The 23,277-nt window shown below is 39.0% G+C and overlaps 1 protein-coding gene and 1 long non-coding RNA gene across 2 annotated transcripts in view; one reads left to right on the forward strand and one right to left on the reverse strand.

The window, feature by feature from the left end:
• Nucleotides 1-949: 949 nt before the first annotated feature.
• Nucleotides 950-23,277, forward strand: part of LOC128850342 (uncharacterized) — a 33,448-nt gene continuing 11,120 nt past the window's right edge. The window contains exon 1 of the long non-coding RNA XR_008447664.1: nucleotides 950-1,231. This is a non-coding gene — a long non-coding RNA (uncharacterized LOC128850342). The remainder of the gene's footprint in view (nucleotides 1,232-23,277) is intronic.
• Nucleotides 3,411-23,277, reverse strand: part of ANKRD55 (ankyrin repeat domain 55) — a 44,984-nt gene continuing 25,117 nt past the window's right edge. Inside the window, exons 7-11 of the mRNA XM_009555843.2 lie at nucleotides 20,418-20,602; nucleotides 18,599-18,766; nucleotides 16,455-17,116; nucleotides 11,271-11,372; nucleotides 3,411-4,347 (exon numbers count right to left, since the gene is read on the reverse strand). Coding sequence (XP_009554138.1) covers nucleotides 4,079-4,347; nucleotides 11,271-11,372; nucleotides 16,455-17,116; nucleotides 18,599-18,766; nucleotides 20,418-20,602 — 1,386 coding nt within the window. The 3' untranslated portion in view covers nucleotides 3,411-4,078. The remainder of the gene's footprint in view (nucleotides 4,348-11,270; nucleotides 11,373-16,454; nucleotides 17,117-18,598; nucleotides 18,767-20,417; nucleotides 20,603-23,277) is intronic.

The raw sequence follows: 23,277 nt of genomic DNA on the forward strand, positions 1-23,277 counted from the left end.
GACTCATGGTGCCAGCATGATCAGATGAGCTCTTATAGCCCTGATAGAACTGTTTGAAAAGTTGCTAATGCTTTTATGCCCCAAAGTGGTAACTATGATGCTTCTGATGTTTTACAGTGAAAAATATATGGATGGTGCAGACTTCTGTTTGGTGATAGTAGAAGAATGCAGTGTATTTGGGGTGAAGAGACAGAGATCTACACCTTGGGCAGTGGTAGGGGTTTTTGAAATGCTTTATTAGAACTGAATTTTAGAAGACATAGCTTCCTGTTTAGGTATTTATACAAGAAAACTAGCATGCGCATCAGGTAATCTGCTTTTCAATAGAAAAGCCTTTGAAAGATCCCCATTATGCTGGATGATCCTTTGTTTTACATATGAACATTTTTCTCTGTTTTAAATAATGGACTTATGCTATCTCTCTGCACAATTTACTGGAAGACTGGACCACTCCATTCAGTATCAATGTGTAAGTAGAAGGTCTACTGGAATAAAGGCTGCACCATTTTTAAAAGCATTTTCAAATCCTGTCTGTAAGAATGATACATGGAATGCAGAGAGTTTTCCAATGAGGAAGTATATTGTGTTTTGGTCAGAAAATGTATTGTCTGTGTATATATATTTTCTACGCTCTCTGTGCCAAGCCAAACTCCCCGAACACCTGCATACCGCAACACTCTATGAATTACTCAACTAGTTATGTTCGTTGAGTTATATGGCACTCAACTAGTGCCACAGAAGAATGTGCCAGAGATATTTAAGCACTAGACAGAGGAAAAAAATCTGTCATGACCTACTGACCAGACATTTCTTGGCAATTGCTAATCAACTGTTTTAGCCTTTTTCCTGTTTCTCCTGCTGTTATCTTCCAGGAAAGGCCTGAGTAAGAGGTCAGTGTAGCTTAAGTAGGTATTTGTTAATTTGTTCTCTTTCATGGAGAATGCTGCAGTCAACAGTCTGCTCTCCTCTGAAGGTGAAAGGCTTCAACTTAATTTTACTTGTTTATTTACTGTAGAATTTGGCTATCAACCCAAAAGATAAGAATAGTTCCCGGTGGGAACATTTCTGAGAATAATTTTTAGTGCTCTCTACGAGCATTAATTTTTAAAAGATCTATATTGGGTACCTTGTGAACTACTTCTTTATTGACAGTCTACAGAAGAAACACATTAGAAGAGTGACCTTCATTCTTAATTCAGATTGCCATGCATTTAAGGCTGTCTCTGTTCAGGTAAGTACTATATTCTATGCTTAACTTTGAACAGGTAATTAGATTTGCATTCCTTTCCTGAAAAAGCCTGTTTCCTGGGTTGGAAACCCAGAGAAAAAAAAAAAAAAAGTCTTTCCTAGAAACAGATGAGGAAAAAAGATGGAAATGATAGGAAAAAATCAGCTAACAGATGTCTGCTGTAACACAACCTGATTGTGTAGGGAGGAGGAAGTGGTGGTTTGTAGCTTCAAATGACTGCAGGTGAAATTCTGCATTTTTGAAGGGATTTCATTTGAAAGGCAATGTTATCTTTGATTGAAATTTTTTAATTTTTCAGCTTTGTCTACCCATGCTGGATTAACAAAGCACTGCTGAATAGGAAAACCAGAAAGCTATTACTTCCTTTCTGGGAATGGAAGTGTCTAGCCTAAGGCTTGAGGGAATGTCTCTCCCTTTCTCTTTTGCTGTAATACTGGAAATATTTAAAATTTGCTCAAGCCTCTGTGGGAAGCCAACACAGACTGGTTCTGTATCTTTGTCTCCAGCATGAGAACTGCAGCTGGAAAACAAATGGGCACCGCCACAGCTTTTATGATTTCCATTAGGCAGCCCAGGACTCTCCTGGTCCCTGGACAGGTAGGATAACACAAAAGATAAGAGATATTCACCTTGTCTCTCAAAGCCAATAATAGCCATGAGGACCACTTTCTACTCAGGAAAAAAATGGAGTTGTAGCACATCACCTACCTCTTTTGAGGCATACCAGTTGATAGCAAAAACCTCAATTTTACCCACTGAAAAGGGCTAGAGTGTTGATAAAGTTACAAACGTTTGACCTTGCTGGGAATTCCTTGCTGTGCTGTTTGATCTTCTTTTCCTTCTACACACTGTACCCATTCCTAAGCAGTGCATTAAACAAAAGATAACTAATCTCTGCCAGCATGGTTACTTAAAGCTCTCACTCTGCAAAGACAAACCTCATTCCTGTAATATCTATGCTGCCACTTAGGACTAACATAGAGGTCATTTGCTGCCAGCCAGAACTAATTGAATTAGTTTTTCCTTCTTCTCTGTGCAGTCTGAACCTGAAACATCCACTCTCTATCATTTGATAGTGGCTTAAGGTCTGCATTTAAGCTTGAATGTTTCTAGGAACTGACTTATGAACAACTTGACTCTTGTGGGAGTCTACAGGGAGAGGTACAAAAAGGCTGGAGTGAAAATAGAGAATTTGTGGGTTGCAACTGTTGAAGTTCCAGAGCAGATAACTTAGAGGCTCTGGAGAGCAGAGCAGCTCAGGTTGTGACCCCATGGAGCAAATACTAGTTTGCTACACAGTAGTAGGGACTCTGGACTTTTAAGTGAGGCTGGACTGAATAGAACTGGTCAGGTGCAAAGACCAAGCATGCCAGAATTGATTTGTCCTTGAACAATGCATGCATCTGTCCGGCAGTATTTTTCTATCTAGCCTCAGGTTGCCAATCAGGCCCAAGAATATGAGCCTCCTGTGGATTTAAGCAAGAAGTTAGAGGTTTATATCACGTGTTGAATGTGAGATTTATACCCTGACATTTGGATTAGATGTTTTAAAATCAAATACCCTTTTGTTTGTATGCAAAAGTGCTCTTTTCTCTATGTTGTGTCAGACCAGCTGTCATTCTCTGCTTTTTTCTTTCTGGGATTGTCTGCAGCAGCTGCCAACCAGCCTTGTATTTACAGTCATTACCACAAGGAAATTGGGAAGTGCAGCTACTGGGACATGATTATCTTCTCAATCATGTCAGGTTTCTCTTTTACTGTGACACAGCAGACAGAATGTTTGTACAGCTAATAAAACATTTATCTAGAGATAAACAGAAATGCTATGTCCTGGCTAAACGAGCCACTGATGGAGAGCTAATGTAGAAGAGTTTTACTAGCAATGATGATACAGAAGGGGTGACAAGAAGGGACTATGCTTTCCTCCACCCACATAGTGCCCATAGTGCCTCCATATTCAGAAGTGGGGAAGTCTCCGGAGTAGTAGCAGCAAGATTTAGATAAGAATCCTGAAGCAAGCAGAGGTCGATGTCTTTGTCAGCCTCTATGAAAGGACAGTCTTGGGCAATGTTTAGAAAAAGGCTTATAGCACTTGCTAAGGGTCTTGACTGAACAGAAATCTAGTTAGATTTCATTCCTCAGTTTGAGTATCAGACTGATAAAATAGTGCCTATTAACTCAGGACCATGTAATCCTTGTTTTATGAAAGTAACAGTATGCAATTTCATTTTTGTAACTGAGAGATATGAAGAATTACATGAAAGAGATATAAATCTGTCACTGCAATGAACAATTTTGAACTGTGTGTGCTATAGCCTTGTCTGTCCCATAGGGATTAGTCATTCATTATACGTTTTTAGATTACTGGATTCACAAACCCACAAACTTACAATATAGAAAACGTGAAAAGTAAAGAGCCAAAATCCATAATTTGCTAAAACAGCATTTTATTTTGAGCTCATTGTTTTAATATTAAAAAGATATTTTTGATGGCACACAGCCTCAGAATCAGCACCTTTACAAACCAAGGAGAATCTCAGTCAATTTATGTTTCCCTAAACATTGCATGTTATGAGGATTCCATTCACAAAATAAATCTACAGCACATTAATATTGATTTAGTAATTTCATCATAAATTAAAACTTTAATGAAAATGCCTATATAAATGTACAGTGTAGCTTTCCTGATGTGCTACCCATACTTGTCTTTTGTTTATTTATACTGTAGTTCACAAGAACATCATTAGTGCAAATTAATGAGATTTACTGTACAGTTATCTTGTAACAAACTCTTAGATATATTTCAACTGATTGAGCCAGTGTAATAAGTTAATTTTCAGCCTCTGGTTTGGTGAGAGATTTCTCAAGCTCTTCTGCAGGGTTAGATTTCTTCCGGCTTGGGATAGCGGGTAGGACACGGCTAGGTTTCAGAGGCTCTCCTGGTAGACCAGGCAAGAAAGAGTAGAGCAAATGACTCTGAGAATGTTCCCTTTTCTGGGATCTGGAGGTTGGAGCTGCTGGGAGAATAACTGCACCAGTCCTTAGGGAATTTAAAGGCAGGGACTTAAACTTCTTAGTACCCTGAGAAGGTAGCTGAACTAGAGGAAAAAGAAAGAGTGCACAAAGTGAGAAGCATGACATTTTTACAAATGAGTTTGCTACTTTCTTTGAACTGTTGCTTGTCTTGTGTTGTGTGTAATCAAACCTGCATTTGAATAATGTGATCGAGTATGTGTAAAAATCTCTAAAGCCTGTCAGAGCTAATCTTCAGCTGAAGAAAACAACTCCAGCATTAAGTGATTTACTTTGTGTTTCACTATTAGTAACACTTGATAACTTTTGATAAGCAGAGAACCTATAGTCTGAAGGAGACTTAGTTGATTTGGAGAAATTTCCACAAGATGTTGCCATCAAAAACCGCCGGCTGGCTGGAACAGAAATGTTCCATGAGAATGTATTATTTTAACAAAAACTTTGTGGGAGGATGTTCTATTATCCAGGGTAAATTCTGATCAAAATCCTAAGAAGATGAAAGAACATGGGATGATGTGTCTGGGTTGCTCTAGGCACAATCAGTCATCAGTATAGGTCCACACATGCTCTGCAAGTCACAGGCCACAAAAGCAGACCATTGCCCTGTAACACACTAAGACCCCCAATGAAACACAACAGCCACAACTGTTGAACCTCTTGTGTGCCAGCAGTCTTGCAAGAAACTGTGGATTTAGATAATCTTTAATCTCCAACACAGCACAGTAATGTTGTGCTTTAAAGTTAATGTAGTTTTGTATCTATTCTAAACTGAAATCCTGAAGTTCCTTCATTCAGGCAAGTCACTACTTTCCTATTTTTTTTAAAGGAGAATTCAAAACCTTAATTGTAGACATATTTTTCTCTGCCTTGGAAATTATTGTGACTTTGCTTCTTTTCATTTAACTCTCCATTTTATTCACAAGTTATTTGTATGCAGAGAATTCAGGTTTTTTGGTTTAATCATATGAAGGGTTCGCTACTGAAGTTAACACCATCTCTGTTTTGGCTACACAATCTTCCTTGCAGTTTTTCACATTAATTTTTACTTGGTTGCATTCTTATTTCATTTGTGATTTCTTCCCATCTGTGTCTGTTGTGATGCATATATGAGAGGCTATGAACATTTTCCTCTGATGTATTTCTAGTCTGAGTTTCATCTTACTGGTCATGACTGCCTCCAGAAAGTTATTTGGATTCCTTATTTCATTGGCTTCATCCTTTGCAACTAACCATAAATGCTTCCTAGTGGTCAGGTATTAAAAACTATTCTCTGAACCAACTATTTGTCCTCAGATTGGCATCATGGTTGTGTCCTGGTTCTTTACATGCAGGAAGAATGCTGCACACTCTGCTCAAAAGGTGACCATGTCAGCCTGACATTATCACTCCCTTTCCTAGTTAACTCTAGTGAAAACCTGAGTATTCATGTTTGGATTTTTCCTGGCAGCCCCTTTGATTATTTCCTTTTCATAATATCTCTGGCAGATATTTTCCTGGTGCAGGTTCTGGGAAATTCTACAAAAATGAGGAATAGAGCTGAGTGTTCTCTCTTAACCAATTGAAAATCTTGTGTAATTCCAGAGTAATTCGGGAGAAACATCTGACATTAATCTAGATTTGGACCATTTTAATAAAGGATAAACTGATAAATAAACTAATTTTTATTAGAAATAACAGACCACACAATCAATTGGTTTGAACTGAGTAACTACTGCAGTCAATGCACTTGTGATAAGCTGGACCTTACATCTTAGGAAAAAATCTCCAAACCCAAACTAAATATTCAGCACACTTGAGGACCTCAGAGTTAGAATAGTGGGTGGAGTTTCTTGAGGGCTGTAGAATAAAAAGACAAGAAAGAAGGACTTAAGGAGTTTCAGGTTAGTCATTCTAACTTAAAAAATCCTAAACATGTAAAAGTCTGTCCACAGCTGGTGTTTCTCAGTAGTGAATCTTTCAACTTGTGAAGTCTGCCTTCACACTGCTCATCAAGCAGCACAAAAAAAAAAGAGTAAATTGGACACTGGTGGAGTGAATGTAGAAGAAGTGAGAAATTACATGGTTTTAATAGGGGAAGATTATTAACTTTTTACAATTTTTCATATAAGGTAGATACATGCTGTGGTCACACACCTGATGAAAAGAAGACACTCGAGGTGTAATTTCCTGGAGAACAGACTTACAGTGCAAAATGACCACGATAAATTGGAGAAACAGTAAGAAATTCAGATAATAAAACTCAGTAAGGTCAAATGCAAACCAGTGCACTTATGGAAAAGAGAAAAATGAAGAAATCTCAAACCACCAAAAGTCCAAAGGTAAGATAGGGAATACAAACTAGGGGAATAACAGTCCTGCAGGCAGCTAGGGATACAGTCTGTGCCTGAGTTAGAAATATATTGAAGAAGTTCAAGCAGAAACCCTGCAGCTTCTGTACCTCAGCAAAGCAGAAGTACACCGGTCTTGTCATGCAGGACGTCTCTGTCTGTAGATTTGCGTACTATATAATTAATAAGTCAGAAATTTACCCTCTTGAAAACAAATATTACCTCTGTAATTAGTCTGCAGTAAGAACTGAAAAGCTTTGCATCTATGTATTTTTTTACTATATATGTCAGGGAAAAGAGGCTAAAGTTCTCCCTGCCACGTTCTGCTGTACCATATGCCGTATACTCATTTTATCATTCGTTATTTATTTATGAGGAGCAGTAGTTTTCTAAGACCAGATATCTATTTGGGGCAAAAGAGAATTCTTTATACAAAGGATTTTAAAAAGTGGATTTTTTTCTTTTGATGCTATTTCAGTACAATTCAAATTGTAGTGGGCTGAGCAGGCAGTATTTGTTAGAGCTGCCTGGCCTTTGACAATTTACTGTAATTCATGTGTTATAGTCAAGATTCATTCATTTTCAGAAGTTCATGAAATTGTTTAGTTCTCCTTACCATGGAAAAAAAATAATACCATCAATTCTTCGCTTTAGTTTGTTTTGGCTTTGTGTGAACCAGACAGGGCTAAAGACAATAAATGTGCGCATTTATCTTCTGACACATGATAGAGTGCTTTAAGTTCATTGAAATTTTATTGTGTAACCCAAATGCGAACTGAGAGGCTTACTTGTTTCACTCTTTGGAACACAGGCATATGTTCACACATTCAAAGTCTACACCTGTGTAAAGTATCTCCAGAACACTTTACATAGTAGATAAGCCCTTAATGATGGGTTCAAGTAGGGCAAAAGCAATGTAGTTTAACTTCGCTATCATGACAGGTTGGCTGTCAAAAACCCATGCTCATTCAAAGAAGTAAAAAAAAAAGCACCCAGACATTAATGCTTTCCACCTAGTCCTACATACTGTACTCAGTTTAGCATGTTTGATAAGGATTTCAGAACTGGTGCATGTATGGCTTTGAAATAATACATATAATGACTGGTATTAGTGTATATATTGAAACACATGAGCCTGAACCCAGCACCAGAGTCTGGGAGACACATAATCCTTGAGGCTGGTCGCTGAGAAGCTGTATACAGCAAAAGCAGTAGTAATTATGCATGTTTGGAGGGCAGAGTCAGCTACCAAACACCTAAGCGATACAGTAAGAGCTACTGGTTCAGGGAGCCTTTTCCATGCATTAGTGACTCTTGAGTGACTGCTATTTCAGACTGTGGAGGCAAGAATAAGGCTGTGAGGGAGGCATTGATCAAGGAGTATGTACTCTAGCAGAAGGGATGGGTCTTGGACTCTTCTTTCTGCAAGCAGCACCATGGTCCCCTCTGTAGACAGAAAGGTGCTTTGTGGAATCCTTTGCTGTTAACTTAGGAAGAAAGAAACTTCAAATCAGGAAAAACAACCATTGATCCCAGAAAATGTTCTTAAATGACCTGCAGAAGTAGATATTTCTTGTTGTTGTTCAAAAAGTAATTGCCTAACTATGGCAGAGATTTTAACCTACATGAAGAAGTGAGATCAGCAGATAGTTCTCTAAAAGTCCCATATTTGTTTGGAGAATTAATCTGGTCTTCCATAAGCTGTGTGTGGTGGCTATAAGTCTATTTTCCAGCAGTCTTTTGGAGAGTCGTGTGATGAGATGGAAAGAGTGTGCTGGGGGTAGTACAGCAGTGTGCAGACTAATAAAGATTCCAGGATGTGCTGAGGCTACTTGGGTAGCCATGTGGAGGACCTCTTTGGCCCTGGGAACATTTGGAGAGTGGGACTTCATAAACTAAGGTCACTTAAGTATTCTTTTCCTAGGCTACTATTTCATTCCAATTATCCTCTTTCTAACTTGTATTTTTAGATGTTTTTGCTCAGAGATTTAATCATCTCTTCCTTTTTTTTTTTTTTTCCCCCTACTGTCCTTCCTTTTTTGGGAGATGTTTCTTCTTTCTGTTAATCCCTGAATAGTTTCAGTTCTCTTTCTAATTTATGCTTATTTTATTGTTCTAGCTCCCTGGTTGGTTCTTTTTTCCACTGGCTTTGTTGCATGTTTTTAACACACATCTTGTGTAATGAAAATGTTAGAGAAACACACATGTTTTTATCTGAACTTCGTTGCTGGAGCTATTTGCCTGGATAAAGGCTGTGTCTAGAACAGTAATATTTTTAGGGCTGGATGGAGGATGAGTGAAGTCTTGGCTCTGAAACAGTGACTTGGAAAGTTCCAGGGTCAAATGTGTAATTTGTGTTAACAAAGCTATTTTGCAAATAACTTTGCTTTTCTGTTATTGGTTCAAACTGATGTTCAAGCAGTAATGGCACCAAAATAGATGTGTTAGTTAATTAAACCATGATTTTTAACTGTGATAATTGTATCTTATTTGTAACACACAGTTTTTGGCATGAGACTAGGACCAAAATCCTGGCTGTTTATATGAATTACTGCAAGAACATCAGTGATTATGAAATAAATTTTTTTTAGGATTTTGCTTACAACTGTGTTTTAACTAGATGACACAGAGAACATTAGTAGAAAGCTTAAAATAGAAGGCTTGGAGCTGAGGTTTTGAAAGTAGTTAGATTATTTTATTTCCTCTGAGCAGACTGAAAACACCACCTCAATATTCCACATATCTCTACTTTTCTTCTTCCTCTCTTACGTACCGTGCAGCAGCAGTGCACGACTCTGTACTTCCCCTATACAATCTGATGTTCCCTATAAAGCTACCTTTGTTGTTTCATTTTTAGTAATACTGTTCTAGCTGCCGAAGTACTTCTGAAACTCAGATCACAAGAGGAGGCAATGTAGCTCTGAAATGTGAAAGAACCTGGCTGATTTGCCGAAAGACTAATAGTTACTAGGGCTACTCTTTGTGTGTGAAGAACACCTCAGTCCCTGGCTGAATCCAGCCTGGGACAGTCACTAAGTCTTGACACTCTGCCAGTGCTGTGGGAGTGTGGTCAAGCTTTCCCTGCCCTCTGGAACCTGGCTTCTTACTGCCTTGAGAATGAGAAGCTGGCTGAAAATGCAGTTGAAAAAAAGGCTGCTGCTATCTCAATCCTTATTTTTTTAGCTCTTATGTTAGACAAGTTACTCAAAGTGCATGCTGTTACAGTGAGAGAAATTAATGATTCCTGTCCTCCTGTAGCAGCTAGTCTATCTGCTGTGCTTGAGACAGGGAGAGATAGAACATTTTCACCTATAAACATTCAGAAAATGTCAAAGTTTTTGGAAACCTGATGATCTTGTTCTAATTGTCTTCCCTCTATTTTTTGCTAGCAAAAGGACAAAAAAATCCCCAGTGTAATGGGATTTTTCATGCTGTCTGCAGAGGAGTCATTCCTTATCTTGGCTTTAATTTCACTTATCCAACCTTTCTCTGCTGTGCAGTCATTAGGGTGTTGTCATCCATCTCTTTACTTGCTTTAAGTCACCATGTTGTATCATGTCCTGTCCCCTGTGAAAAGCTACCAGAATCATATAAGTACATACAATCAAGAGTGAAATTAAGAGTAAAAAACCCAGTGTCTAGGAGAATTCCAGTCATCTCTGGTGCGGAAAACAAATGTAGAACGAAACTCTCCTCTGTACTGATGTACATTGCCTCTAACTGCGCCAGCTCTTTGAAACTCATTGGAGAAAAGGGCTGTGATCAGCATCGCAAAGTCCAGCTGGAGGTGAGCCAGTCACTAGTGGAGTATTCCAGGAGTTCCTGCTGGGGCTAATACTATTTGATGTCTTCATTAGTGACAGATGATGGGGTAGAATGCACCCTCTGCAAGTTTGTAAATGATGTGGAACTAGGAGGAGTGGCTGATGGGTGTGCTGACATTTAGAGAGACTTTAACAGGCTAGAGACTGGTACAAAGTGAAATGTAAACTCCTGCACCTAGGGAGGAATAACTCACTGCAGCCGTACATGCTGAGGATCAGACAGCTGAAAAGGAGCTTTTCAGAAAAGGACTTGGGGTTCCTGATAGATGGCAAGCTAAATATGATCTTTGAGCATGCCCGTGCAGCAAAGACAGCCAACAGCATCTGAGAATGCACTAGGAAAAGCATTGCCAGCAGACTGTGTGAGATGAACCTTCCCTTCTACTCAGCACTATAAGACACATCCAGAGTATTGTGTTCAGTCCTGGGGCCCCTAGTACAAGAGAGACGGACATACTGGAGCAAGTCTGACTGGGGGGAGTAATGAAGATAGACCCAGACTTTTCTCAGTGATGTCCTATAAAGGGAAAAGAGTCAATGGGCACATATAAGTAAGAAGAAACTTTTTTACTCTGAGAGTGGCCAAACACTGGAACAAGTTGCCCAGAGAAGTTGCATATTTAGTCCTAACTGGATGGTGATCTTGAGCAGCTTGCTGTAGCCCCTCTGTGGGCAGGGGGGGGGTTGGACTAGGAAGGTGCTAGTCCAAAGGTGCCTGCTAACTTCAGCCATTCTGTAACGCTGTAAAAGAGGAACATGGAACCTCTCTCAAGCCCTCAGATGCCAATGACAAAGGCACACAGTAGGACACTGTAAATGAGACTTGCCTGTACTTACTTTTGTGAGCACAGTGGTTTGGTATAGGAGCTAAGCTGGTCTGTACAGGAGTAAGATTTTCTATTTTGGGTTGGTCTACAGACATCTGTTGGAAGTTTTTACCTGTGAAGGGAAAAGATAATCTGTTATCATATGAAAATATCTGTAAATAATATGGTGCACTGTAGCTTTGAAAAGGTTTTTCTGCAGATGAAAACATAGCAGAACTGATATAAACTGATACTGAATCTTATTAAATGATGTTAATGGCAATTTCATTTTTACCAAGAGGAATAGATACAGAAAGATTAAAAGTTATTTAGCTAACTGTGGTGTTTCACTGGATAAGATTAAAGTTAACTTTGGCCTCATACTATTCAAAAAGGCAATATGTTAGATGATGTAATGCATTTCACTACATAAACATCATATCAGGTATTAAAACAGTAGAAACTCAAGCACCATTTTCCCTAGATCTTTTTTGTGAATCGACCTTATGCTGTGATGTTTGAGCCCCTCGTATTTTTCCTCTTTGTTATCCCTAGATCTGAGGTAAGCTTTGTAAGGAGTCTTGAGTTGTCCTGTCAAACGACTGTTCATCCAGCATGGCATTGCAACATGGCTCGTTGCAGGGCAAGCGTATGCTCTGTTAGCACACAGAGATGAAGGGATACAGACACTCGATAGGAAGAAATAGAGCGATATAAAATGCCTTTGTAGTTGGTGCTTGAATTAAACTTTGTATTGCTGGGCTGTGCAAGATAGAACTGTAGGCAAACAGTTGTAGAAGAGTTTTCTGGAGGTGCACTGAAGTAGTTGTAAAGACTACCGTAACTATGTAACTAACTAAATGTGAAAGGAGCTAAAGTTGTGTTTATCAGACAAATCCCCATGTTACAGTACAGCCTTCAGCTCAGCATGGAGCAGGATTCTGATCCAAATACCATGGCAGTTGTTAGGTGTTAGAACAATCTGCTGGATCTTGTGAGTACAGCTGATGCATATTGGTCTAAAGCATGAGCAATCTTTTATGGATGAGCTGTTTGTAATAGAAACAGCCTTTGTTTTCTTTTTCCATGTTTTAATCTTCAATTCATTTTTAAGATGGGTTGATCAAAAAATGGGTGTAAAATTCACTTAACGTCCATAGATGTTGCATGCAGTGTGAACAACAAAATAAACATATCAGTTCCAAAAATAGCAGAGAATCAAGTGCCATTAGTGCAGTTTGAGTTATATTGGTTTCAGTGATGCTTATGCTGAGAACTAATGGCTTATTATATGTGTACCATTGTGGCTTTGATGATGGGAGGTTGTTTTTTCTATCAAGAGATGTATTTATTTCAGAAGTGGGTGTATCTGGCAGCAAAAGAACAGCACAAAGCATAATGTTTGTGAGACTGATATGAATGCTTGGAAAAGAATCCTTGCCTGAACGTTCTGGCATGAAGTGGAAGTGTTCTGCTCTTCCTTTCTATCTGCTCTATGTAGCATCAGAGGAAAAAGATTTTCTCTCTCGAAGACATCATCTTTGTCATCCCCAAGAGCGTATTTACAATGGCATTTTTTTTTGAATGAGATAGAAAGGAGGCAATTTCATTATTATAAAATACAGGACTGTTCTGCATTTCAGTTTTTTTTACTGACATTTTTTTTGCATGTTGTTCTTTGACTTTCCTTTGCATTTAGGTAGATGAACCCCATTCTGGTGTGTTTTGCAGAAAAGTTGTAAATGTTTTGATGAATGTCCCACTGCAAATCAGTTCTTCAGTTTGAGAAGGACACAGGCACACTCATCAGCTTTGGTGTACTCTTCTCTGGCCAAGAAGTGCTTCCTGTTGGACTATACTGTACTGCTTATACCAACAGAAGCTTAATAGTAGTGTATTTTTCACTTTACCTGTTTAAGCAAGTAGAAGGTACTAGGCTGCTGTACTAAAACCCGTAATAAAGTATTGCCTTAGACCTGGAAGGTTAGCAATCTAGAAAACGTGTCTGTGGTAGAAGAAGGCTTCAGCTGGTTAGAAGGTGCTAAGAGCTGCTTTACATTTGAGACAGGTTTCCTTTTACCTATATCACTTGGAATTTCTCTACCTACACCATTTTCCTGTTGAAAGTGGATGACGGTTCATTTTGCAAAAAAAGAGGTGATTGCAGAGTGCATAAATACAAAGTGATTCAGGTTTTGGATGCCAGATCATCATGGTGTCTGGCAAATCACTCTTGCGATATTGGCAGTAGTTTTTGGTTTAGTCTGTCTTTGCTTTCCCCATTAGAGCACAAGACAATGTAGTTATTCTGAGAGAAACCAGTGGCATGATAGTAAGGTAAGTCTCATTGCTACCCACAGCAACCTGTCCCCTTTGTGTAAGTGCTAAGACTCAGGTAATAAATTGACTCATCATTCATTTCCAGAAGCACCAAAAATAGGAGGAAAAAGCCCTCCAAGAATCCCCATCTCTGTGCTGGCTGCCTTAGTAGCAGTCGGCATAAAAATGAGCTCAGACTTTAATAAAAGACATGGTCAGGCAAGAAAATCATCACTGTGTGTCAGCTGAGAAAATAATTTTCAAATTGAGTTCCCCTAGGTTATTCATACTCGTGATCTGGCCCTGGATATTCAGTGGTTAAGAAATTACATATAGCCCCCACAGTCATGACTTCAGAAATGCAGTATTAACACTTCAGTGTCCCTCGAAAACCAGATGTTGTTTTTTCACTTAGCTAGGCCTCCTGCAAAAAAAACACCCCAAACCTGATGAGGAAATATCTTTCCTCAGGGAGAACTGTCTGCACAGCACTGCCGGCTGGGCTGCAGCCAGGCTTACTTTGCTTCTGATCCCTCTAATTCCTGCAGGCATAATGCACTGGAGACCTCGAAGCCCTGGAGTTCATACAGTAAATGCAGATCTAATTCATAGCAAGTCAAGTGGCTTTAATTACAGGGGCAGACAGATTTAAGCCACACACATAGGCGTGAAGAGGGATAAGCAGATCTTTTTATTGTGCAGAAATGTTAGACAGTATCTGAGTTGTGCAATGTATTACTGTCAGACACTTTCTGCCACCTTACAAGCTTTTAATTCACATGCTTCAGTGTAATTCCTTTTTCCCAGCTACATGGATCTTCTTATTGTTGGAATGTTTTGTTAAAGAGAGGTTAATACGCAGAGAATGGGGTTTAAAGCAGACTCAGCCTTTTTTTTTTTCCTTTTTTTTTCCTTCTGAGCGAGATAACAGTCAGAGATAAAATTACTTTTTCTTTGGACATGCAAAGACAGCTCCCGTTGTAACAATTAGAAGATTTCCCATAATTGATATGATTTTGCTCTTTTTCATGCATGTAGACTGCTGGTCTTATACTGAGTTCCAGTGCAGATCATGGAACACTGAATGGGTGCGCAGGGTCTGTCCTGATAGAGCTAATTGTGGCTTATTGTCATGGGATGTTCATAGAACACCACCTGCCCTGTCCAGAGCAAACAAATATTTAACCATACAGTATTATACAGTCTTCAGAAAAATATATAGTCATATTTGATTTGGAAGTAACTATCACATTACTTAATTCGTGATAATTCCAACAAGGAATGTTTCCCAATAGTTGTCCTCAGGTTTCGTTTATCCAGTTTGAGTTCTTTCCCCCTACTGTCATCGTGAGTGATCTTAAATATGTCAGCCTTACTGCACCCTAGTATATTTAGGTTGTAAAGAAACTCTGCAGGTATTCTTATCTTCTACATGTGAGCTGAACCTTGCGGAGTTCAGTGTAGAAAGAGTCATGCTGGAGCAATCCTTGCTAGCTAATAGACTTTGGGGTTTGTGTGGCTGAGTGAATAGTTGGAGTGCACAGTAAAAAAAAAGTGGTGACACCTATAGACCAGATCTATCAAGGTTTCAGGATTGTGGCCTGATATTCAGGAAGTGGAACTTAAACTTTAATAGCTCCTTTCCCCCCCCCAAGAACTACTTCCAGCCTTTATTTGCACAATGTAGAATGACTTGCCATTCTGAAATTGCTCTCCGTTCTCATTATTAGCGATGTCGATGAAGGTTTTCTATTTTATAGATCACTTCACTTAGGATTCAGTATAGTTTGAGGTATCATGCAAGCACAGACAGTGACCTGACCTAACTGAATGTTCTCCTCAGACAAGTTTTCTCTTCACTCATCTTTCCACTGGAGGATAATGGCTCATGTTTGTTGGGACGAGGGTAGATTGTGTAATGTTTACTCCTTGTAATGGTGTACAAGTAAGTTTGAGAATTGTTTTTACTTGCTTCATTTTCAGTTGGATATTACAGTGGTTGGAAGTCATGCTAGATGTGTTTAATTTTGGCATGGGATTAATCCCAAAGGAGATGAAGTCGGAGACACTGATTTGTTGAAGGAAACTCCAGCATACAGGCCAGCCAGCCAGATTCATTTAAACATCGATGTGAGTCAAAGCACTGGATCACAAATCCTGCCAAACCCTAGTTTCTGGTTTACTTGAGAATTCTGAAGCTCTGCTTTATTACTGTCACAATACAGTTTCCAAACCACAACATAAAAGCATTTACTCTGTCTCTATAAATTTAGCAACCTGAATTCATCTTTGAAGAAACCATAAGAACAGCAAATTAGAATGAAGAGCTGGCACTTAGTCAACAAAGAGTGGGAAAAGGTGATACTTCAGCCTGGAGTCAGAATATGTCTATATAGGGTAAGTGCCGTGGTGCAACCTGTCCGGCATGGCACACCTGGGCTTACCTAGGTGGATCCAGAGGCAACTCTCAGCACAGCTAGAGATTTGAGTGCAGTACTGTTCCCTTGCACATGTAGTTCCATGACTAAATGCAGAAACAAGGCAGCAGGAATAGCAGTGGGTATTAAGGTGTAATTCACAAAGAAGATATATTCTCTGGAGACATTTACTTTGCTCAGGTACCTTACATGCTTCCTAACTACCTGCATGCTTGCTTGCTCATTAGATCTACTTAAATCTCTTATTTCGCATACCTAAGCACTTGCTTCAGCTGTCAGCTGATGTCCTGTCCATACACTATCTGTGATTGCTGCTACATGCATGGAGAAGCAATATATCTGAAAAAGATATTGAAGGAATAGAAATGTCATCGACCAGATTTACCTATTTTTTCTGACTCAGCTTGCCACATCAGTAGAGATTGTAGGATTTGGGAGATAGAGAAGAAAGAAATTACCTGATGGAGAAGTGGGAAGTGAGGGAAGGCGGGGAGGGCACAAAAGCACATGGTGAGATCTGTCAGAGTTTGAGCCATTTATCAGTTTATCTGAAGGAGTCCTTGTACAGACTTTGTAGGAGAGTAGTTGGTTAGAGTCTGTGTTCCAGGGACCATCCAACAAAGCCTGACAACTGCTTCTGTGGTCCAGCAAGTTGTGTTCACTCCTACTCTTTTGAGACCTGTGTGCAAAATGGTGGGTGCTGGTGCTGGAGGAGAAGCTTGATGTTGTGATCTGGGAAGCGGTTAGGAAGGAGTTGCCTGCAGTGATTGGAGGGAGGCTCTGGGTTCTAATGGGCAAAAGTCCCTGACAATCTGGTTGCTTCTTTTCTGGTATGAGGTACTTTGTATCTGTGCTCCTTCTTTTAAAGTCAGCAGTGGTCACACACTCATCTGGCATATCCTTGCAATTTGTGTCCATAATGCAATCAAAAGTGGTGATAATGTCGTCTACTTCTGAGGTCTCTTCTCCAGGATATCGGTCTCTGCTTCTGTCCTTTTGACTAGTTTTCCAATCATCTTTCTTCTTTTTGCAAGAGAAGATGTGGTTCAGCAAACTGAATCGTCCTTTCTTTAGGAGTCTGTTGTTCTGGGAGGGAAACTGATGAACTGGCTCAGATCTACTGGAAGTACAAATCAAAAAGTGACGTTATTATTGCCAAATAATGAAACAAGTACTGCCTGTGTTAGCCCATGAAGTGGAGCATATTGTGTTCAGATAGATTTGCAGGGGTGGTTCAAGGAGGCAGGAAATTAGAACTACGAGTTTGTAATTTACAAAGACTGAAAATGATACCACGTTACTTCATTCTTTCTTAAGGGATTCATAGCCTTACACTCATCTTAAGGTAGACTCAGTGCAGCCATCAGGAAAAAACCCAAACTTTTCTGGCTTCAGCATCTACCAGCTGCAGAATAATTTTTCTTAATGGTGAGGCAAGATCTAATAAGAAGAGCGTTCTGGGATCTTTAAAACCAAGTGATCTTTGTATTATGTCATATTTGGAAAATGGTATTTCCAATAGCGCAGTTATTGCTAATACTGTAAGAAAGGTAGTAGCTCATTATTCCTTCCGCTTTCCCCTTTCCTCTTTCCCCTTTCCCCTTTCCCCTTTCCCCTTTCCCCTTTCCCCTTTCCGCTTTCCCCTTTCCCCTTTCCTCTTTCCCCTCTCCTTTTCCTTTTCTCTTCCCTTTCCTTTTCCCTTTCCCTTTCCCTAACTGTACTCAAGAGGCACAGCACAGTTTCAGAAAGTCTATCAAGATAATCACCTACAGTGGTGTTGCTGTAGTGGTTTTTAGGTGAGATTTAGACTAACCAATGTTTCAGACCTAGTCCTACAGGTAGAGTGCAGGTGGAGGAAGAGAGGTAATATTACCTGCATATCACAATTTTTAGCACAAGAAATAATACTAAACACTGACTGGAAAGGAGGGGAAACCACAAAGAAAAAATAAACGTGTTTGTAAGTGCATGCTCATTTACCAAACTTGAAGAATTGAAATGAATTAAATAATAGATGCTGAAACATGAGAATACAAAGAGAAAGGAAGATCATGAGCAGTGGTAAAAGAATTACACTTTTTAAGAGAAAAAACCCTCAGAATAAGAAGAGACAACCCAAGGCAGAGAACTAAAATAGGCTAGGAAAACACTAACAAACCCTTGCCCTCAGGATGAAAACTTAATTTTTCACTGCCTATCTAACTGGCAAAGTTGCTTTTGTTTTCAGTCTATCCCTCTGTTTGATTGCATGAACACACTAGTGCACAGAGACTTGAAAAAAGTGGAAGGCATACGCCTTAGGGCTGAAATTATTCTGTAAGATAAATTTTCTTCACAAAGGTGACTGAGCAAGAGCCACAGTCACATCTTCTTGGTTCAGAACCCTCTGCTGATTGGCAGACTAGCACCGTAACCACAGTGATAAGACTTCAGCAGATAAGTAATTCTAACTTTGGTCTTTTGGTGGAAAACTTGAACTGATTATTGCTTATGAATGGAGGAGACATCATCCAGGGCTCAAACCTTTAAGCAGCATACAAAAAGCAATACATTTTCTAGTTAGTGGCAACAGTGACAAGCAAGATATGAACTTTTGTTTTACCTGCTCTCCTGAGACAGCAGCTTAATGCATGCTGTGTGCCCACAGTACATTGCGTATGTCAGAGGAGTGTTTTCGTTGATGTCTCGAGGACTGCTGTCTATCCCCAGCTCTAGCAAAGTCTGCACACAGTCAGCTTTCCCTGCTGCTGCAGCCCAGTGCAAAGGTGTCCTACAGAAAAGGAGGAGTATCATTAAAATAGGTGAATAAATTTACTATCAAAACTATTATTGACATAATGAGATGTTCTTTTATGCAACTTGTTTGGATTCATAACATCCATTTTAAGGAATTATCCAGCAACTTATCCCACACTGATGTAGCTGCCAGTGACGGACATCTATATATGTGCAACTATTTAGCTGTAGAAAAAGTAGTATGGGGCTGCAGTATGCCTATACTTGCTATATAATAACATCTGTTTCAGTGCTGCGGTTGCATTGTGGGAGCAGCGACTAAAGTTTTCAGAGCAGAATTTGAAAAAAAATCTTTGTAGTGCCCAACTGCATAGGAACAAGCTCTTTTCATCTTTACACCAAACACAGTTAGCAATAATTGGCTCAGGGCTTTCCATCAAGGTAATAGGAAAAGAAGCTTCCCTCAGATGAATGAGAAGGACTGGACACATCTACCAGACTGTCATTGCCCCTTTGCCAGTTTCTGTGTTCTTTGATGAGCACAAACTGGAGCAAATATAGTTGTCTTGAATCTGTGAAGGAGAATCAAATTGATTTTCTGCTTCGCAGATTTGCACCTTGTCTTTGGAATCTTTTGTCCAGTTTCCAAACTGGAATATTTTGCTCTTGTGAAAAATCTGTAAGCAGACAAAACACCCTAAGAAAACTGTGCAAGAATAATAAATAAAATTGACTTTTCTTGGCTATTTCTTTGCAATCCCAGTGATTTCAGATAGGCGCAGAAACACAGTAGAAGGGAAATCTACTCTGTGTTTATAGTAAGCAGTTTATCTTCCCCCCTCTTCAAGTGTAATACTTTCTATGGAAATATCTAAGAATGTACAACAGTAGATTGTGACTTACTGAGCTCCAATGTGTGATTAAACTCCACCCTTTGCCTCTCTTTCCATAGAAACACAGCCTCTTAACTACATTTTATTGATGTTCAGAAACATCTCCAGAACCCTGTTGGTTTTATTTCTGTTCCGTTTTATTGCACTTTTCCATGAAGAATGCTATTATTTTAAGTACCTGAGGTTCCATGCCAAGAAAACCTTGGCTTTTGCCCTACTGAGCAGGATAATCAACTCAAGACAGTCAGTTGATTCAGTTTGCATTAAATAAATTCATGAGCAAAGTTCCAAGGGAGATGGACGTGGGGTGAAAAAGAGAAAAGAACATGACCTTTCGCACTTAGGACTTTGGGATTTCATCCTGGAAGGAGTCAAATGCTTTCTCAGTATGGAAGATGAAGAACCCCATGTCCTACAGGAATATTGCAGTTTCATAAGTACAATAGCAGCAGAATCTCAGCTTCAAGTTGTAGGATCCTGTTCTATTGTTTTGAAAAGGACGTCCACTTTTTATTGAAAGAAGTCAAGTGGTGGATAAGTCCTTTCACACATAATCTTATCATTTCCTACCAGAAACACAAAGTTAAATAACATTCCTACCAGTCAGTTATTATACCAGATATTGTGTGTTGTACCACTGAGTGGTTCTGAGCGAGCATGATCCTCTACAAGTTGGTTCATTAACTAGGCCATGGACCGTGAAACAGGAAACACAATTATAGAATAAACAGAGGTAGTCTCATGTTAATGGAAAGGAAGCAGCAACTTCAGTTTCAGAGTTTCCATGGTTACCTGTCATCCACATCAAGGGCCTGCAGGTTGCACTCTGGGACTTTAGCCAGCTCACTGATAATATCACTGTAGCCCGCAGCAGCAGCAATGTGCATACATGTTTTGCCATTCTCATCATCATAGTTTATTATTGATGGTCCCTGGTAGTGGTCCAGAATGATGGAACACAGAATCCTGTTGCCACTCTGGGAGGAAGATCAGAGAAGCAAAGCATATAAATGGAACTAACATGAAACTGCATTTTCTCTGCTAGAGAAGGCTAAATAAAAAAATGGTGGTTTGCTTTGTGTATATCAGACTGCTCAGGTATGAAAACCAAAAACTTCCAATCTCCTGCTTAGGTTCTGGTTTGCACTATGAATTTCCTAGAACACTTTGAAGACTGGAAAAATAGTAAATAATTTATCACTGCAAATATCTCCACAAGTTACAGAATGTAAATTACTCAACAGCTTTCTCAGAAATAATTTGGGGGTTTTACTCTTTTGCTAAGCCAGAGTCCATAAAGATATGAGACACTATTTAGAAATTTAGGATTGGGAAGGACCTCCAAAGACCAGCCCACTGTAAGCACGTCCGAATACACCCAGAAAAGCCATGTCAAATATTTGCTCAAGTGGTTCCTGAAAACTTTCTTTGCTAGTTTACTCCAGTGCTTCAGTGTCTTAGTAGAAAGTTGACATTGTTCTGTAACCTGCAAATGAAATGGAACATTTTATATCCCAAGTTGGTGGAAATAGTGAAAAAGAATCAATGGGTTTTTTTTAAACAACGTAGAAATTCAAAGCTGGAAAGCTCTTTCTAGATCATGAAATTCAATCCTTGCAATCACTTGCAGCTATGTTACATCATGCCTTTCATTAACTTACTGTGTCCATTAAAAACAATTAGTTTTTTGTCCCCATTACTCCCAAAGGAAGACAGTTCAAAGACTTGTTTGCTTTAATGATTAGTAACTCTAATTTCTATTCATACCCTTGGCTGATTTATGTCCCTTTGTTTCTGAGCCAGCATTATTATTTAGATTAAATACTTCTTTCCTCTAACTGGTATTTGTTCTTCAGATGTATTTATAGACAATCGTCATATCCCTTCTGAGCTGTTCTTTTGCTGCTCTAATCAATCAAAGCCTTTTAAGTTTTCATTGTAAAATAAGCTTTCTATTTCTCTCATCAACCTACTAACCCTCCTCCTTTTGTGTTTTAGTTATGTGTCCTTGGAGAGGGGTGATTAAAATTGTGCCTAGTCATACACAGACATTTTTGCCAGTTCTTTGTACAATGACACAAGCTCTTTCCTATTTGTGTTAGAAATAGCTCTTTTGGTGTGTCGCAGCACAGAAGTTGCCTTATTCAAAGCTGTGTCCCGTTAGAAGTTCTCTCATTTTGAAATAACCCTTTGCACCTCAGTACTTCTCTTTCATAGTCATTTTCAAACACAGAGTTTCTAGTTTCTGGGAGGCTTTTCTGTTGTTAGCACCCAAGTGCATTACTTAAACATTTTATCCTGTTCAGTTTTGTTCCATTTAAATTACTCCAGACCTGAAGGTTATTCAGCTTCCCCTGTATGATATCCCCATTCTTTTTTGTTAATGTCTTCCAGTTGTTTGTTACTGGCAGATCTAATAAGAAAGGCCCTGTATTTTGTGCCAAGTTATCAAGAAAATACTGAGCAAGTTTGATTTCAAGGTTCAACCCTGAACATAATTTCATTCCAGCCTCTATTCAACATTAAATTATTACTCTTCAGTCCTTGATTTTGAAAGACAACTGATTTTGCTTCTCCATACTATTATTTTGCAAGATGTCTACTTATTCTAAATATATCCTTTGAAGATGGGTAATCATCTGTTACATCTCATGCCTCTTCAACTGGTCCCAGAGCTTTTCAGTCCAGCTGAGAAGTCCTTTAAGACAAAATGTGTCTCTCCAAAGTCAGGAATTTTCTTTACTCACCTGTTTAATTTAGAGTCTACTCTTGATCATGCCATCCAAACTTATTTTCTATGACCAGGCATTTTATATTTTCTTCATTAGCCCATGTTAAGATTGTTATTAATTTATAGTTGTCTGAATATCTAATGAAAAAAGAGTGTTGATCTTCATGTTCAAGAATAACAAAGTTCTATGAATAATTGTTTTTATTCTCCAGTCCTGATGCCAAATATCAGTCCTCTATACCAGCTTAATTTTTAGTTACATTTTTTGGTCACTAACATCAGAGAGATCTCAAGTTACCTTCAGGGCTAATGAGGCTGGAAGTCTGTTATATACTTCCAGTAGTACCACAATAGACATCTGTCTATTACCATCCTTCTCCAAGTCAGGTTTGATAAAGAAAAAAAATATTAACATGCAGTACCTTACTACTTCTATATTCATGTTCTAGTGACACTACTATTCCTCTAATTTTATACTGTCTTGCTAAGTCTAAATTTCCCACCGGGCACCTACAATTTCAGTCTCTGATTGTTCTTGCACAACTCTTAGCATTTGCGTAAGAAACATCCCACTCTTCTTACTGGCATTTTATACATTTACAGACTGTTCTGTCTGCCACCAATCTTCCGTTTTCTAGACTAAACAAACCATTTCAACCTCTCTTCATGGGTCAAGTTTTTCAACCCACTTATCATACTTGGTGCTTGTTTTTGGCTGCTTTTCAGTTTGCCTACATCTTTCTTCAACTGTGGCACCCCAAATGACATAATTACCTCTCCTGACATTGAAAATGACACACTAGTTCCTGTAGCCCACATGTATCGCAGTTCTGCTAATACGTCCCAGAATGTTTGTTTGGTTTGTATCAACACCATAATTAAACTCCTACTTACTTTGTAATCCACTAGCCTGCTACTCGT

The sequence above is a fragment of the Cuculus canorus genome, chromosome Z (genome assembly GCF_017976375.1).
Source record: "Cuculus canorus isolate bCucCan1 chromosome Z, bCucCan1.pri, whole genome shotgun sequence".
NCBI lineage: Eukaryota > Metazoa > Chordata > Aves > Cuculiformes > Cuculidae > Cuculus > Cuculus canorus.